The following is an 18,127-nucleotide window of genomic DNA, read 5'->3' on the forward strand; positions in this document are numbered from 1 at the left end:
ATTTAAGTTTGGAGAGAGTCTAGGAGACCTTCTCTGCAGGGCCTGAAGCTGGAAGGTTTCAGGGGACTCAAACTGTCAAGGCTTCCAGGTTCTTCCATTTTCCAGAAGGGAGACTGTATCTGAACCTATGAAGAAGGACTGGTAACCCAGAACTGAACACTGGGGTAATTTAGTTTGTGACTAACCCATGGAATACACTGTGTCTTGGCTGCAGTTTATTAGAAAATTCCACATGCCACTAGATTTTGTTGAATAAATGTTATCTGACATAAAAAATTTTACTTTTTTGATGAACATAGATGTACATCTCATACGAGAATACCTTGATTCTAACGAGATCTTTTTCCTCTGAAGTCACAGATTTGGCTGACCATAGTGCAAATTCAGGATTTATTCTATTAAAGGCAAGCCCAAGAGGAAGTCAGCACCTGAGGCACCACACCCAGTGCAAAGTGCCTCTACTAGCAGTGGTGTCCATTCATGGCCCTAATGTTTATGAGGGAACCCAGCTGTGGGAGGAATACTTCTAATGTCAGCAGTAACAGTAAAACAGGTATCAAATCCTGAGACTCCAGGTTGCAGGTCTGGTTTCCCACACCATTTCTCTGTGAACCTTTACTAAGGAAGACCCCTTGCTTACTGGGAAAACTGCAGGTAGGTAAAACATAGAGGTTGAAAGGTGATCATCTCTAGTCCAACACTTTTGCCAGTGGCATCACTCCTGCTCAGATCTCTTTCCTATAAAATTCCTGAGCAAGAGCTACTGTTTAGCAGCTAACCTATCTTCATGGGTAATGGGCAGAAATGGCCTAAATTCAGTTAGTAAGAACTGTAATTCACATGCTCACTGACAAAAGAAGGCAAAAAATAAATCAGCTTGCACACTACAGTGAGTATAAAGGCAACTAGGTAATTGTGTTATCTATTATTTACATCACATTAGGAAAACCCTTAAAATCATTACTTGTTCACTCTCAGAATCTTTTATTTCAGTAATAAGACACACCAGGGCATATAAAAAAGAAATCTGTAAACTGTTCTTCCAGACAGTGAACTATTTGAGTTTAATCCAAATTAACATACTGAGTTTCACTGGCATTCTCATTCAACAGTTTTCTGCACCTTGTATTTACATATGTATGGTTCATGTGGCACATCATATTTGATACTAGGGGAAGTGTGAGGGCCAGCACCACACCTATTGAGAGTCTGGCATCTAGAAAATGCTAGATGAACACTCCACTTCTTAACAATAGGCAGAACATCCTATATAAAATAGGATATATATATATATATATATATATATATATATATATATATAAAACATAGGATATCCCATATAACATGGAAATTTTGGAATAAATAAAGCAACAAGTGGAATTCAAACTCAGTTCTAAGGACTTGAGACCAAAGGCACAAAATTGAAAATCTGCACACTTGCAAATGCAATCATAAAAATTTTTGTACCCTCCACCACAGTATTCTGTAAGAAAACAACCGAGTTTGTGCAAGAGAGAAAGCAACGCTGAACACGAGTAGAGGTCTTCAAAAACATCAAAAAAATGTAGAAACATTTTATGGAAGGAAAATCTAGAACCCATTTGTGCTGATTGCTCAAAGAATCTCCTTGAACTACTCAAATCTACCTTGTAGGATCATAAGTTGAAACACCATTATAGGCAACTTCCAAGGAAGCAGATTAAAAGAAAAAAACACATTAAAAAAAGAAAACAAAACTCATGGGAATGAAGCAATGCATGCAGGGAGCCATCTGAGCTCCAGCAGCAACAATAAAGCAGCTTGAGAAGATGGAGAAAGTTTGAGTGTGGAGAGGTGTGGAATAAGCTGACTCACAGAGAAAGTTTGTAGGATTCAAAGTAGTAGATGCATGAGAAGTTTAACTTACCTCAGGCATTAATATCTCCAGCATTCTTCAGTGGTGGGACCAAATGTTGAGCCTATTTTGCCCAAACACTGACACCTTATTTGTAAATTAAAGAAAATGTTACTTCAAACATTTACATTTTCTTTCTGTGCGTAGCTGATGCATGATTTCCCTTACTCATTTGCCCCCAAATTTAAGAAATTTCAAACTTCTCACTTTATCACAGCTTCAGAAGTGATTTTTGTTCCCTTCCATTATCTGCAACTCTTAATTTTCTGCTTCATCCTTTTTGAATTGAGAAAAAAGATCCCATCACACCTACAGAATCACCTCCTAAATACTAAACTGACAATCGTACATGAGTGGTTTGCTGTGCCTTATTTTGAACTGTGCAAAATCAAGATATTCCAGGCTGACATGGCAGCCTGACTCCCCACACTGGAGATGTATTGCCATGGGTACTGCAAGGATAGACAGACTGACATTAACCACCAGCTAAGCTGTACATTACAGCAGCCAAACAGCAGCTCTACAAGAGCTCAGTGTTGAAGATGGACCAGCACAGTCCTGCAAACAGGCAGCTGGGATCTGAGGGGAGTCTGATGCCATGGAAAATTTAGGACTTGTATCTGCTACAAGGAAGAAAGTCACAGCCTCACAAGTCACAGTCTGCCATGCTGCTTATTTTTAGACTTAAGTAGTACTTCACATCTTGAAGCCAATGGCAGATATGTGCCCTAAGTATTACAAACCTCTCACTGACTTGGGGCCACAGGAAGGAAAGGGATGAAACAACAGCCTGGCCAAGGACAAAGAAATCCCAAGTTCTCAGTGCCAAAATCTCTTACAAGTGATGAAGGCAACAGGTTGCCCTTCAGGAAAATGGCCTAGGAAGGGGCTGGAAAAGCAACTTCTGTAGTGTAGTAAAAACAAGAAAAAATCCTTGAGTGGCATCACCTGGCACATACAAGAGATCACGCTTCAAGAGAGAAAACACTGGATATTATCACTTAAAAATATATACAGGGCAGCAGTTTTTCAGAAAAACAAACAAGTATTAAGGAGTAAAGACAACACTATGGACAAGGCACAACTGAAATGAGCATATCTATGATGAAACACTCTGAATGATATTTCAATAAGCTCATGTATTTGATCAGTGTAAATGTACTACAATAATACATACATCCCTCATAGGCTAATGACTTATATTTACAGTTTCAGAAGCCAAACACCCCAATACTTAAATTCATCATAGCAATGTTATAAACAGACCAAAATAACAACTTTCTATAGTTGGAATACCTCATGTTAATTTAACCACTTTTCACAGCTGTTAAAAAACAGTTCTCATTGGTGGGGGAGATCAAGCTTGTATAACCTCAGTGATTTTTCAGCCTTTTACTTAATGACTGAATATTCAAATACAAGCAACACGGTCAAAATAGCTCCTGCAATCTGTTTTGTTGTAGGACAGAAGTGAACCATAAGAAGCCCAAACAACTTAGTGTGCTCACTTGCAAGTAAATGTGTGCTAACCCTTTTGCAGCTACCCCACTGCTCCCGAAAACTCTACTAGGGATGGAAGTCTAATTAGAAAGTTTCTCAATTAAGAGCAGGAGGGGAGGGATTCCCATTTCTGATATGCCTTTACTGAAAGCGCCCTGGGAGCATGGGGAGAGGGAAAACAAAACAAAAGTTGTGAGAGTTTTCCTTGGAGGAACAATTCAGAAGAACTGTTTGAAGAGAAAGCACAAGACCCTGTCATGGTTATTAAACTATACACATACCTAATAAGTGAAGGGAACTTGCATTTGGAAGTCTTAGAAGAATATGATAACAAAAGTACTGCAAACATCTTAAACAAGGCATTTCCTGACATTGTGGTGTAAGCTCTTCAGCAGGATAATAATAACCTAGGAAAGAAGTACTAGTAAAAAGGTGCATAAAAGGCAGGGTAATGGCTTAACACAATATCCATTTGCTTGGTACACAATATTAGCCACTTTAATTATATTCCCAGAAACAGCATGTTTTTGTACTCACTGATGGAATAACAACACTACTGAAAAGGGCACTTTGAAGAAAAGAACATACAAAGGCCGTGAAGAATTGAGTCTATTTATTTTATTTCATCTTGCATTTGTGTTGTTAAAGCAAAGCATTCTATACATATTATTTAGCTATTTACTGCTGTTCTACACCCATTATTGACCTAATTGCAGAAAGACAAATGCAGAGACAAACTTGTTAAAACAAGCATACTGATAATGCTTCTCTGACTTCGACAAATATTTATTTAGAAATAAGATACTGCTCATGGGCTTCTTTTATTAACAGTTAATGGCTCAATTCACAGAACTTTGAGACACATAGAACATGTAGCAAAATGCAGTGCTGATAATAGGCAACGTCTCTTCACTAAACATTCTTCAGAGGAAGAGTATTATGGTAATAGCTATTGATTCAAATACTTAAATGGAAAGAATCTGGCAAGTGATGGATGACAACTTTTAGGTACAAGATGACCCCATATTTATTTATGCAGGCAAAAAACTTCAGTGTTACAGACATAAAGAATTATTATCTGAAAAAACTTGTATACGTATTTTAAAATAATGTGTGCTGGCTTTATAGCAGATATTGTAGTATGATTGTAGGTTAGACATAGGAAAGATCTGAAGAAAACAAACAGTAAATCCAAGTATTTTGACCTGTTTTGAAGCCAAATAACACTGCAATGGCTTAAAAAAAAGGAAAAAAAAATAATTAATTTTTGTTTTCTTAACACTAGCCTTAACTGTGTGAAATCACACTACTGGAGTATCTTTAAAACCACTCCTGTGAGATGTGGAAAAATGAAAATGAAATCACAGTGTGAGTCCGAATGGGAATTTTACTGCACAAAAAATATCACAAAACACTACATTAAAATATTTTAATAAATCACTTTTTTCTACAGCTTTTAACAGATGAAGTGTACTGTCAGCTGTGGCATCTATTGAATACCTGGGGAAAACAAGGTGCATCTCTATCAAAACCAGTTTAACTAATCTTAATGTCTAATAGATTCTCACGAAAAGGCTGACTTAAAACAAAAAAACGCTAAGATTTTCAATCTGATTACATAGTTCTTCCATTATCACTATCTACTAGGCTGGCTGCTTCCTTCACTGCACCTGTAGGAATGCATGAAAAAGTTGAATGAGCTAAAGATGTTGTCCCTCAATATGTATCCATTATTTCCCTCTTAAACAGGAAACACTTTCAGGTACTTTTGGAGCTCTACACTTACTTCTTGAGAAACTATTGCTATGGTAAATTGCACAGAAATACTTCAAAGAAGTGTTAGAGGTGTCATACTTCCAGTCCAAGAAATGCAGGTGCTGAAACTAAAGCAAAACAGTGGAATTTTAACAGACTGAGTATTCTTTCACAGTTTTGCAGATAGAGCTACCACAAACAGATCTGAAAAGATTAACTTTTGCAATTCACACACTAAAAATGATTTTAAGGGATTTCTGATTGTACAGAACAAAGAGGCTGTCAGAGTTCACTTGCTCTCAGGAGTACATGGCACTGACAGAATGGGTGCAGGCCACAGAAATACATTATTTGGAATAACACACAAGTGGGCAAGTGGGCACCTCTGCCAGCTGCAGAATTCCAGGCTCTTGGCCCTTTGCAACTATGTGGCCTTGAAATTCTTTGGATATGGCATGTATTTAACCAAGTTCAGTTGTGCAAGAGATATTTGAAGTGGCAAACTCACATTACGCCATGCCCCAAAACCTTAAAATAAAAAGTATATGTTTTGCTGTATAAATCCCAGTTCCGTTTAAAATACCTTATAATTTAAAAAAGTTGAACTACACAATCATACAAAGTATTTAACCAGCAATAAATAGTCTTCCTGAAACTCAGAGAACATGTACATTCAAATATCATAAAAACAATGTCAGGTACTAATCTGTAATGTCTACACTATGGTGCTATGGTGAAACAACGACCCCAAAATTACAGTAATCACACTGGAAAGTATGAACATTTCTTTTAAGCAAATTTAATGCTATAATGCTGCTGGTTTTCCTCTTCCCGCTACTATTTTCCTGGAAAAATGGGTGAAGCTGAGAGAAAAAGGAAAGTAATAAAAACATGTCTTAAAATTAATCATTATATTTCACAGTTGCATGAACAAAGCTGTGCTCTTTTAATCCTAAAGAAATATCTTTGCAAGCATCTGGAACTAAGTACTTTTTTCTGCAGTTTGGGAGCTGTGGAAGGGAGATCCTTTTCTTGAAGAAAAAAATTGATTCTCCAGTGATTCTTTGGAGAATCAAATCCTATTCTCTCTGCAGTGAGGGTAAATATCACCAGCTACTACAGACATGGGTGCTGAGAGGGGCAGGATTTTCTCCTAAGTGGATCTGTAAAACAGTTTCCTTCAGCCCTATCATTTAATTTTAAAGTGGAATTTGTTTTATCCTGCAGACTAATAAGTACCCTAGGAGCTTGATTGGTTGGTGCTTAATGAAATTGCTTCTGCTGACATTAGATACATTAGGATACTGATTAAAACACTTAATGATCCCTCTTGATTTTAAATTGCTAGCTTAGATTGGTGAGATGCCATCAAAGTATCTTTTTCCTTCTTTTCCCCCCATCCTAATCCCGCTTCCCCTTCCCCTTTTTCTGTTCATGATCCTTAGAGGTTGTGGCTCACTGGCAACAGCACAGTCACAAACCAAATGTTAACACCATGCTGAACATTGCACTGTTTAAAATGAGCCAAACCCCAGAATAAACACTGAAACACAGTCATCCCTAAAATATAATTTCCTGTTTCAAAGCTCAAACTATTCTTAAATGTGGCAGCACTGAGGATTATTAATATGAAGGGAAAGCCAAAGTCAGAGTAAACTTTAACTTTCTAAAATATTTGCTGAGGAAAGATAATTTTGTAAATGCAAAAACAAGTATAAAAGCATTACTTTTCAGCTTGAATGTGGAAGACAATAATACATTGCCAGAAAATGGTGCTGGAATGGCATTCCTATGACAACAAAGCTGTTTTTCATGCTCTTAGACAAAATTGCATACCACATCACCTTCCAGTGGGAAACATGTATGTCTCATGGCCATAATGACAGCTTATACTCAAACATTCTTAAACACTGTAAGTACCAGGTTTGGAAACTTTGCCTGAAAAGCGAGAAGCCACAATAGCTGCAAAAAGTTCCATTTTCCTCAACAAATCTCATCGAGGCTCTTGAGATGAAATTATACTTACAAAAAAAAAATTTACTTAAATACTAAAACCTGCTGTGTCAGAAGCTTTTACAAAAAAAGTGAGTATACTGAATTTTTTTACTTAATACAAACCTTAAGACCACGGAAAATAAAAAAGTAGAAGTTTTTGTACATTTTAGCACCATTATGAAGTTAGACTCGAATGCCAGTTCTGTCACTGTGGCTGTACCTTGCAGCTGGTGGAGCTCGTGTGAAGCTCGTTGACTTCAGCCATCTCTGAGAGAAGAAAAACTGGATTTGCCGATCACAACAAATAATATATTTGCCATTTTTCCCTTTCTCTTTCTTACTTTTTTTTTTCCTTTTTAAATTAATTTTGAGCTTTACTTTTATCTCTGTCAGCTAAATCCAAGTCCAAGTCCTTTGGGTCTCTGGATGGCTCGTATGGGCTCTGCTATCCCTTTGCCGTCTGGTCCGAGGCCCGTGCCCGGGGTCCAGCCCATACTCTGAAGCATTCTGTTCCCAATGTTGTTTTCTGGGATTGGTTGGGTGTTTTCACCTACAAACCCTGAGATTAAAGAAATACACAGCATTAATCAGCACTGCCTGCCATGTGGAGAAGAGCAGGATAATCTCCCATAAAGCTTTAAACCTTCTTATTCTCCTAATTCATCTAACAGGTTTCTAGAACAGGCTGTCTTTGCACATGTTGACCTCTTGACTGCATATGATTCTAAATAATACAGTCTTTATGCTTTCAGTTTTAATGCTTTTGAAGATTTATTCCATTTTTACATTCGACAAATACTGTCACATTATATTCCAATACGGTGGATTTCATTCACATCAGCCTCAAAGAATATAAATCACCTGTAGATGTCTACCAGTACATGAATTTCCAGTCCTGTGCAGCTACTAAGAAGAGACACATTATAGTAACGTGACCATCAGTCTGTTCTTAGTAATATTTATCACTGATCTCCTTCAAGAAAACTCAATAAATAAATTCTGATTAAACACTAATAGCTCTTACAGAAACGATATAGCCAGGTGGTCAACCACTCTGAAATTCAGCTATACCTTTACTCAGTTTCTCTTTTATTGAACACTGTGAGATTCGATATGTCAAAGGTTACTTTTGGTGTTTTCAATTTTACTAAATGTTGTTTAAACTCTCTTCTCCTTAGCATCAAGATCTTTGAGAAAAGTTACATACATAACATAGACAAGAGCACCAACATTGTGTTAGCATATACTTGTTACTATAACAGATAAATTTTCTTATAAAAAAGAGGTTTTTTTCCCCAAGAATACATCATTTAAAAAAAAATAAAATAACAAAGTCAAAATAACAAAGATATTTTATCCCCTTAATCAACCAAACTCTCCAAGACAGTTTGGAGACAATGCATGGACGAGCCTTCTAAATATAAGTATTTTGCACAAGGGATATTTATTTCAAGAATCTGTACTAAAATTTATCAACTTCCACCATACAAGCAATTTAAAAATGGGCTGAAGTTTTTGAACACAAGCAGTTGCACCTGGACAGATGGATTTTGTTATCAGCATTAGTCAACATCTCCCTGTCCCAACAGCAGAGTGAAAAAAATCCTCAGTGTGTCCAGCTTCAAAACTATCTAATTTTCTACCTATTTAATCTGTGTGCTACTTTTTGAAAAATACTGTATGAGAAGTCTTTGATTTTGAGTTTTTGGAGACTATAATATCTTCAGCCAAGAATTTACCATTGACAAGGAGCTGGATTATCATTATATTAACTTACTAAACAACAACACAAAAAAATTGGAAATGAGCTTCCAAAAAGCCTCATTTATTACACACACACACACACACACACACACACACACACAAAAGCAAGGTCCCACAGTGGAAACTGCATACACAGACAGAAATTCAAAATGAGAGGTGCACATTAAAAACCTCATGATGATTGTGATGATGAATTTACAGTACTCCAGCATTATCCACTATAGATCTGTTCATATTCAGTAAAATACTGGCTACATAAAAGACAGACTGCTTTGTAGTATCTCAGTTCCTGAGCCAAAGGAAAAAAGGAGTGCATTGAGGGAAGGCATCCTTTAATACTGGTTTGAAGCTGTGCTTAATGCTAGGCTTAAAATAAAGGCTTTTAAGGCAGCAGCCTCCAGTCCCCGAGAGGGTTCCTCTTGAACTGACCAGCACAAAATTCAGTGTCCAAGACTTCCTTTCTTTTCAGTTCTTTTCAGGCTCCCACAGGCAGAGGCAATTTTCATACATACGAGTCCCTGGCACTGCCTGGCATATACAACACAGGCTTTGCAACCTTCCCAGTTATACCTCCTAGATTAAAAAAAAAAAAAAAAAAAGAAGCCTCACAGGTAAAACCCTGGAAGTCTGTTTTGGTCCACTTTTTGTTAGAAGTGATAGTAACAAATGAAGAGTCATTCCAGTAAGTGTTTGTGGAACAATTAGGGGAAAACTTCAAGGGGAAGAGAGATCCAGCAGACCTGCCAAGCAAGAAAGAGCAAGCACAAGAATGTGTCTTATGACACCTAAAAACTGGAAATGTAAACCATTCATAATGCTGCCTAGGCAGAGGCAGCAATGCTGCTGGAACAGTATGCAAGGCATAGCCTGAGACAACATAAACAGCTTTTTTGTTTTAGTCTATTCAGGGGAAAAAACCCACAGAACTCTTCCTGTAACAGATGTACCTTTCTATATGAATTTCAATTTTTGAGACACCCAGAGGAACCTCACAAAGAAGCTATATGAAAGAACACTCTGTAACCTGACATGTTATTTAGTAAACTGGTGCTTCTATTTTTGATACCTTTTGAAGCTGTTCAGTGTTGTTTTCCCGTGACAGGATAATTAGAATAATTTCTTTTTAAAGACATGTAAGTACTTCTAGAATGTGTATATGATAACTGATTTTCCTCCACGGTACATACTTTTAATCTCCTATTAAAACACAAGCTCTCTCTAAGAGCCCTGTTTCACTCTTGTACATCATCAGATTAAAAAATAAATAGGAGAAAAAAGAAAAAGAAAGAAAAGAAGCCACCATAAACTTGGTTTCACAACCCACTTTTGGGCACACAATCGAACAAAATTCACTGTCCAAAGGATAATGTGTTTGGAGGCTTTGTATTACAGCAAGAATAAAGCAAAACCAAAGCCTCACCCATCTTGCCAATATTACTAATCAACTAAATACTCCTTCTCATAAATGAGGTGAATACAGATTGCTTTTATTTAAATTGTGAAAAATATATGCTGGCCATTCTAGTGCAGTACATTCTAGTGCAGGTTTTATATGAATACTATCTGTGTCTGCCTTTAACATTCCTGCAATTTTTCACCCATCACTTGAAAATTTATGTGTAATGCAACATATCTTATTTGAATCCAAAGAATCTGGATAGTGATACTGCCCTCTTCCTCCACTACATGTACAATCAGCAGGTTGGAAAAAAACCCAACATTTGCATTGCTGATAGACTACATGACTGGAGAGAGCTCTTAAAAATCATGCTACACTGTGTGCTATTCCCCTGACCCCCATTCCTGTGCTTTGGGCTTTTATTTTCTAATTAAAAGCAGTAATTGTCCTTGCAATATTCATCTTCAAGTTCAGTTTTTAATTCATGCCTATGGCACTTCTTGGACTAGCCAGTAGGGCCTGTTAGAGTAAATGGTCCAAGCACATGGCCTTGAAAAGGGCTGTGCTACCTCTGGGATGTGTTCAGTCTTGACCCACCCAGGAGCAAGAGCAAAACCAACCCATTGTGCTGTCCCACAAAAAATAACTATGCAGAATCAGATTGCAGAAAAAAAAAAAAAGATAAAAAAAAAAGATGGTGATATGTTTTTCTGATTTCATTGCTGTATGAGTTTTCCAGGAGTTACAAGAATGTCTCTACACTATTAATTTGTAGGAATCTCCTGAGCAGTACACCCTTTTTTTCCTGCAGACTGAAAATATTTTTAGCAACCCTAACAATTGGCTCCTGACCTACCAGATGAGTAGTCTGCATGTAGAAGTGGCTGCCATTATACGAGGAAGGAGCTAACATTAAGACACAGCGACTTGTTTGAAAAGACAGCACTGTAAAATACCCTCAGCTTATGCTCCTTCTCTCTGCAATAGTGCCAGCTGAAAGAAAAAAGGCCAATCCTCAAATCTCAGTATATATGAACAGACACACTTCAAGGTCTATGTTTTTTTATGCATATGACCTTACATACATGGAATATGAAATCTGTGAGTAGTAAGTGACAAAACTGGAAAGTGAAAGCAAAACACTCATCACATTTGTTTAATTTTGGTGTGATGCTTATGATGGCATTAAAGGTAGGTTTCAGTGAAAAATAAAGGTATGTAATTTTTTCCTAACAGCTGTTGAGACAGGTATGTCCTGGTTAAACAGTACACTAGCATTCAGTGCCATACCCTTGATTTTACAGTGATTGCCATGAATTAATTTAATTCCATCTGTAAGCTAAAATCAGATCAGAGGTCTAATGCTGCTGCAGGCTCCACATCTGTTTAATCATTTTTGGATACAGCAGCTTGCAAAAGTTCAGCTTTTAAATTTGCTTCATATTTAAGAAACAATGTTACACCATTGTACAACATTGTCATCGGGAAACAAATGAGCCTATGAACAGTTTTGATCTGACAGACCCATTTTATTTGCAAAATGCTTCTACAAATTCAAAGCTCACCACTGAAGTTATCATTTATTACAGAATAACAAAGGAACGGTGACCTCATAAACCATTATTGTGACAATACTTATTTGTATGGTCCAATTGCTGGATAAGACTAACATCAAGCATGTTTGGCTTATATTGGGCTGAATAAAACAAGAATACAGCTAGGATCAAGCTCTCAGATAACCCTTAGTTAAGAAAATGTGTGGGTTTTTTGTTGTGTTTCATTTTTACCCCTCTCAACTCCCCCCAAGCTGTAAGAAACAAATTAAGGCACAGTGAAGTAATTTCATCTCTGACCACCAAACTATTTCTGATGTTAAGAAAACGGGGTTTTAAACAGTTCTGAGAAAATGACACTGTACATAAATATAGTCTTGCCCTTTCATCTTCTTTTTGTATGATTAAGACTTGTGAGCAGAACAGCAATGCCTTAGCAGAGCATACCACAACTATTATTTCCTCTTCTATCGCTCCCAGCAGCCTTAAATCCTTTAAATCCTTTCCGAGAAGGATCTCTTTTTGCTTGGGTAATTTTTGCAATACATGGCCTGCTAACCCTTACCCCCTACCCTGGATCTCACTTACGTCTATCACAGCAGAGTCAGTCTTTCTACCTCAAATCTTCCAAGGAGCATTGTGGATGGTAATTCACTTGCGTAATTGGCTCAAGAGATGAAAATCTTGTATCTGCCTCTCTTAGCCACTAATCTATCCAGCTGACTGCAAGCCTAATTGGCAGCTTGTTTAGTAATTTGGCTCCTAAAGTGTTGTATTGATGTTGGATAAACAGCCAATGGAAGCAGAAATGATACATGCTGATTCTCTTTAAAAGCTGGTGCACTTCTCCCCTCATTTTCTGAAAGCATTTAATATTTCATCTATTCTTTTTCTTTTCTGACTCCTCAGCAGACAGATGAGCTCAGAGCAGAAGGGACTGATCCTGATACACAAGGAAAGTAATCAGAATAATACATCGCTGTAGTCTATCTTTTTATGCCAGCTCTCCCTAAGTAGTAAAATGGGAATCAGACTGCCTAGATGTTTATGTTTTCAAAATTGTTTTGGGTAATTGCACAGACACAGCTTCAGAAGTACAGCCAACAGCTGTATAGTGATTTTAAAACTCAGTACCTGCACTGGTTTTCAAAATTCAGCACATACGGCTGTGTATCTACTAAAAAAAAAACCCAAGAACCACCAAAACTAAAACAACTCAGCCATGAGAATATTACGAAAATTATTTAGCTAATATTTGAGACTGCATTATTTCAGCAGACTTTTACACATCCCTCACACTGAGCTATCTATGACTGTCTGAAGAATAACCTTAGAATTATTATAGTCACATGAGTCTAGCTAACAGAGATATACAAATAGAAGAGAGGACATAGCTATGACTTCAGCAGGTGCTGGAAGCCCATGTATTTATTCCGTATCCACAGCAGAGTTTTGTTGATGTCTGCACTACTACCCCATCTCAAGGGGTATTAAAGGTGGCCTGGGAAAACACACTATCTTGAAGCATAGACTCTGGATTTAAAGCTATTTTTAACTCTCCTGAATATATAAACATAAATTCACACACCGGTGAAAATTGTGACACTGAATTTTAGGTACAACTAGCTGTCCAGAAACACAGATCACTTCGAATTGGATTTGCAGGTGCTCTTCTTCCACTCTTTATTGGGGTGAAACTTCATGCCCATTCACTCTTTGCTGCTATAAAACTGGTTGGAAGAGTTGGTATTTTTAGATTGCCATTTATTCTGTAAGGGGAAGCTCTTCAATACCCAAGACTGTCTTTCCACTTCAGTCCAAAGAAGCTCTTTGTTTTACACCTTGTCTCTGATGACAGAAACACTGTCACTGTATGGCACTTTGGAAGAAGCATTCTCACTGGGGGACATTCCAAAGTTCTGTTTAAACCCCTGAAAATTCAGAAAAATGAATCCCATCTCATAAGTATTCCCTCACTTTTACAGAAAGACTTGCAGCCTCACAATGAAATCCAGTGAAAATCCAAAGCAAAAATTTTCTTTGTGAAATCCAGAGTATGGACAACAGATTTATTAGGAACTTTTACACTAATTGTGAAGCTTTTACAGAAAGACAGAAATCTTACCTGCAGTGGACACGTGAGAAATGAATTTTATTTTCTCACATAGTAAACAGGTATTTTTATTCTTCTGAAGTGCCCAAACCTTCAGGTTTTGCTATCAGGTTTACACACAGACCTCCTTCCTTATTCAAAAATTGAATCATATGCTGAAAAACCTTTAAGAAAAGTGGTTTTTGCATAATCTCTACCAGAGACTGCTTGCAGAAGTGCTCCTGATTCCTTCAGGAGAAAGAAAAACTAGCCACCAGCAATCTAGAGGTTGTTGTGGAGAGCTGGGATAAGAAGTTATGTTGACTGAGGAAAAACAACACATTTTAACTGCCAAACCATCTGTGTTTTAACAATAAAACCTTTGGAATTACCAACACAAAACTGACTGACAGAAATATCAGGTACTTCACTTATTGGTTGAGTTCTAGGAAATCTAGGATGTACAGGACATCCATTTGCCTATCTGAGGAAGGTGATGATTCTAACAAACTGCACATAAAAAGGAGATGGCTCCTCTCTGTGGGGAACCACTTTATTATGATATCTGGCAGAGAATGTGCAGAATTTGCAGAGCATGTAACTGCCCTTGAGGATGAGTCTCCCTACTGACATCTGTTTTACTCAACTGTTTAATGAAACATACCTAGTTAAAATTTGAAAATAATGCCTGGTTTAGCCTTTTTTCCCCCCACATTTCCACTATTTAGGGTGTTCTTATTGGTTATATTCTCTGGTAAGCTGGCTTATGGTTCTTGAAAGTGAAACCAAAAAATCCATAGAATCATAGAACATCAAGTTGGCAGGGACCCATAAGGACCACGAAGTTCAGCTCCCAGTAGAGGCAATTTGAATGGTTTCCATAACCAGAAACAGCTATTTTAGGAAAGACTCCCAGAGTAATTCAGGGAAATATTTTTGAAGCTCCCACATTTCAGAAGCCAATAGCATGTAGAAAAGACAAGTACAGTCATCTTCTATCAATCTGAATGTTTCTTCTTGACTTTATAGTGGCTGTGTGTACAGCTCATAGAATATTGTTTTCTCTCTAGATCACAATAAACCCATCAGCAATTTTCCAGGATAAGCTTGTTCTGGTCTTCTGAAGTTTGTTACTGAACTTTCTGAACTCTGGTGCTATGTAAGATGCTTTGCCTGAACCAGATACTCAAGCTCAACACAGAAAGCCTTTTACTCTGAAGGGACAGGAGCTTCCAATATTGGATGGCACTCTGCAATCTGTTAAATTTAATGAGACAATAGGTATAAGAAACAAAGAAACAGAAAGAAGTCCCTAAAATTTAACTTGCTGCAGATACCAAAGAAAAATGAGAGTCCATGGGCTAGACAACTAAGCAGCATGAAGTGGATGCCAGGAAGGACTTTGGCAGACTAAGGGTAAGAAATGGTGCAATGCAATAAGGGAAAGGATCATAACACTCCAGTGTTGTACTGCCCTGTGACAAGGGATTTCTGCCTATAGAGTTGTACATTTGGTAGACAAAAAAGCAGTGGATCAAGTTAAAAAGAAAACAGGCTCATAATAGCTTGTCTAGAGTTTTGAAAATTTACTGTCAGTTCATCCAAGTACCCAAAAGTTTCCCTTCCTCTAAAACTATTGCACTAAGTTGACCTTCACCGCAAACTTAGCCACCTCTGTTATCACACTGTAATCAAAATCTTTTTCAAATCATCATTTTGGTTCTGCAGATATTCAGGTCTGATTTTTAATCACTGACATATTAAGCATCAGCAAAATAGTTTGCTTAGCTGTTCTGTTGGCAATTTTTAAAAAGGAATGAAAACATGTACCTTTTTGATTACCTTGTTAAAGTGAGTCATGATGGCATTATAACAGTGCTCAGTATTTCTGCTGTAATTAAGGAACTGTCATATTTTTCATTAAAACACATTTTTTAAAATGAGACTTTTAACTTGGTCATTTCAATCAGGACCAGCCTGAAGTGCAGCATGTGCATGCAACATGCCAACTAGATAAAGAATACGACATCTAAAATTTGTTTTTGCAAAAGGTAAGTATTAAAGTGCCCATTACATGCATAGCAATTTATCTACTTTATATGAACATTTTTTATATTTTAACTACAAAATAGGTTTCTCTTCTTATAATTGGTTTTTGCAGGTTTTTAACACTGCTCCAAACTGTAAACCATACTATGCAACACCAGAGTAAAAAGACTTCTTTTGAATTAGAAATAAATAACTATTTACAGGGCATACAAATATGAAATGTGAAGCAGAATTTGATGATTTTCTTTCCCAATATTTAAGACTTAGAGGTTCCTTAAAAAAATAAATCTAAAATATCTCAGGCATTTAACAGATGATAAAAATCAAAAATCTTGTACAGAAGAGCCAGTTAGAAATGAACTGGGATAAATACATATTCAGTGTATGGTATCTAAAATTCTGTAGCACCTATTGGTTTGATATGAGACTTAAACTAGATAACATAAGACTGAAATTATTGAAAATATTCCCAGTGTATGTGCTTCAGGAAGTAACGCTACCTTGCAAAGAATGTTCTTTCTCCAGCAAAATTTTTTTGTTGTTTTGTTGTTGCTGTTTTATTACTATTTTTATTAAAATGGACCCAGCACTGGTAGGGCTATTTCTATGACAATGGATTAGTTTGTCTAAGAGGTCCTTTTGAAAACTTGAGAGCATTGTATTGCTGCAGTGAAAAATGTCAGGGTGTCACATGAAATAGCTCTACCACTCAGGTAGTCAGAGGGGGCAGAAGGTCATTGAGAATGACCTGTTTTCACATGTGAACAGAATCACCTGAATAATACTGGTTTCATGGAAGAAGTCATGTAAAAGAATATTTAAGATCTACAACACCTCATACTTCAATTGTGGGAAGTAATAAATTTTTAGTAATAACAGTTTTTTGTTGATTAATTAACTATCTAGGTTGAAAAATACACATATGGGATATATGAAACATCCACAAAATAGAAAATTTATCCTAGGAAAAAAGATGGAATATGACACTCCTGTATCAATACTGCCAGCTCCTAATCATCCATGCCTATATTACCTCCCATTTTCTTCACTGCTATTCAAAAGATCCTTTTTTCACCTTTACAAATGACATTTTTGAAACTATGAAATGCTCTGTGCTGCTCTAACTTTCTTGCTTCAATTGTTTCTCAATGCTGTGCAAGTAAAGCTACATCCTTTGTTACTAATATAAACAGACCTACTGGTATGTGACTTTGACTGCAGGCTGAGAACGGGCTATAAATTTAGAAATCAATATCTAACTCTATCAATATTCATTTTACTTTTTCAATACAAAATACAAAGGTGAAAGAGCAGTAAATAAGCTGGAGTACTGAAATAAATTGTGTGTTCTTGTCACAATTAATAAATGTTTAACCAATCACACTGCTTGCTACAGAAGTCTGTGGCTTTGTAAGGTGTCTGAAAGTAGCAGGGGCTACCCTTGTGAGGCTCAAACCCAGGCAATGCGTTTCAATACCTCATTAGGATCACCAGTCGTTCTCATCAGCACTACTGAACCTAAAGGCATAAACAGTATTTTCAGCACTCTGCAGATTTTTACAAGAGGTAATTTACCAATATATTTTTTTCCAAATGCAGATGAGAATTTACAAAATAATTTTACCAACACATTGACTCAGATGAAACTTTGCAAATTTGCAGTCCATACAGAGAAAACACTTCCAGTACATGAGTCACTTACAGACAGGCTTTCAGGTTACACTGTGATATTAAATATGAGCAATTATTAGGAGAACGTTTTTTTCATTTCCAACTTCTGTTCATGTAAACAACTTCTGTCCTTCTTTTCTTTCAAGAAAGAAGTTCACAAATTCTTCTACATGAAATCAAGCCCTTCTATTCTCATAGCTTAGCTAACCAAAACTACTGAACGAATAATCAAATCTCTTATTTTCATCCAAATTTCCAAATGTGCATTCCTTCTCAAAGAAAATCCTGTTTCTTTCACAAAATCAAATGGAACACTGAAAAAAACCAAGGCCTGTGACGGATAAACAATAATTTAGTTGTAGGAAGGTTAGCCATTGAGAAAACTGTAATAATCTCTAGAATACTATACATTACCTCAACATAGGTACAAGCTTATTCAAAGTTTACCAAAGGTT

The 18,127-nt window shown here is 36.8% G+C and overlaps 1 protein-coding gene across 1 annotated transcript in view; it reads right to left on the minus strand.

Annotated features, from left to right (window-relative positions):
* Positions 1-7,461: 7,461 nt before the first annotated feature.
* GPATCH2 (G-patch domain containing 2) overlaps positions 7,462-18,127 on the minus strand; it is a 117,675-nt gene continuing 107,009 nt past the window's right edge. The window contains exon 10 of the mRNA XM_062489306.1: positions 7,462-7,703. Coding sequence (XP_062345290.1) covers positions 7,534-7,703 — 170 coding nt within the window. The 3' untranslated portion in view covers positions 7,462-7,533. The remainder of the gene's footprint in view (positions 7,704-18,127) is intronic.

The sequence above is a fragment of the Cinclus cinclus genome, chromosome 3, assembly GCF_963662255.1.
Source record: "Cinclus cinclus chromosome 3, bCinCin1.1, whole genome shotgun sequence".
Lineage (NCBI taxonomy): Eukaryota > Metazoa > Chordata > Aves > Passeriformes > Cinclidae > Cinclus > Cinclus cinclus.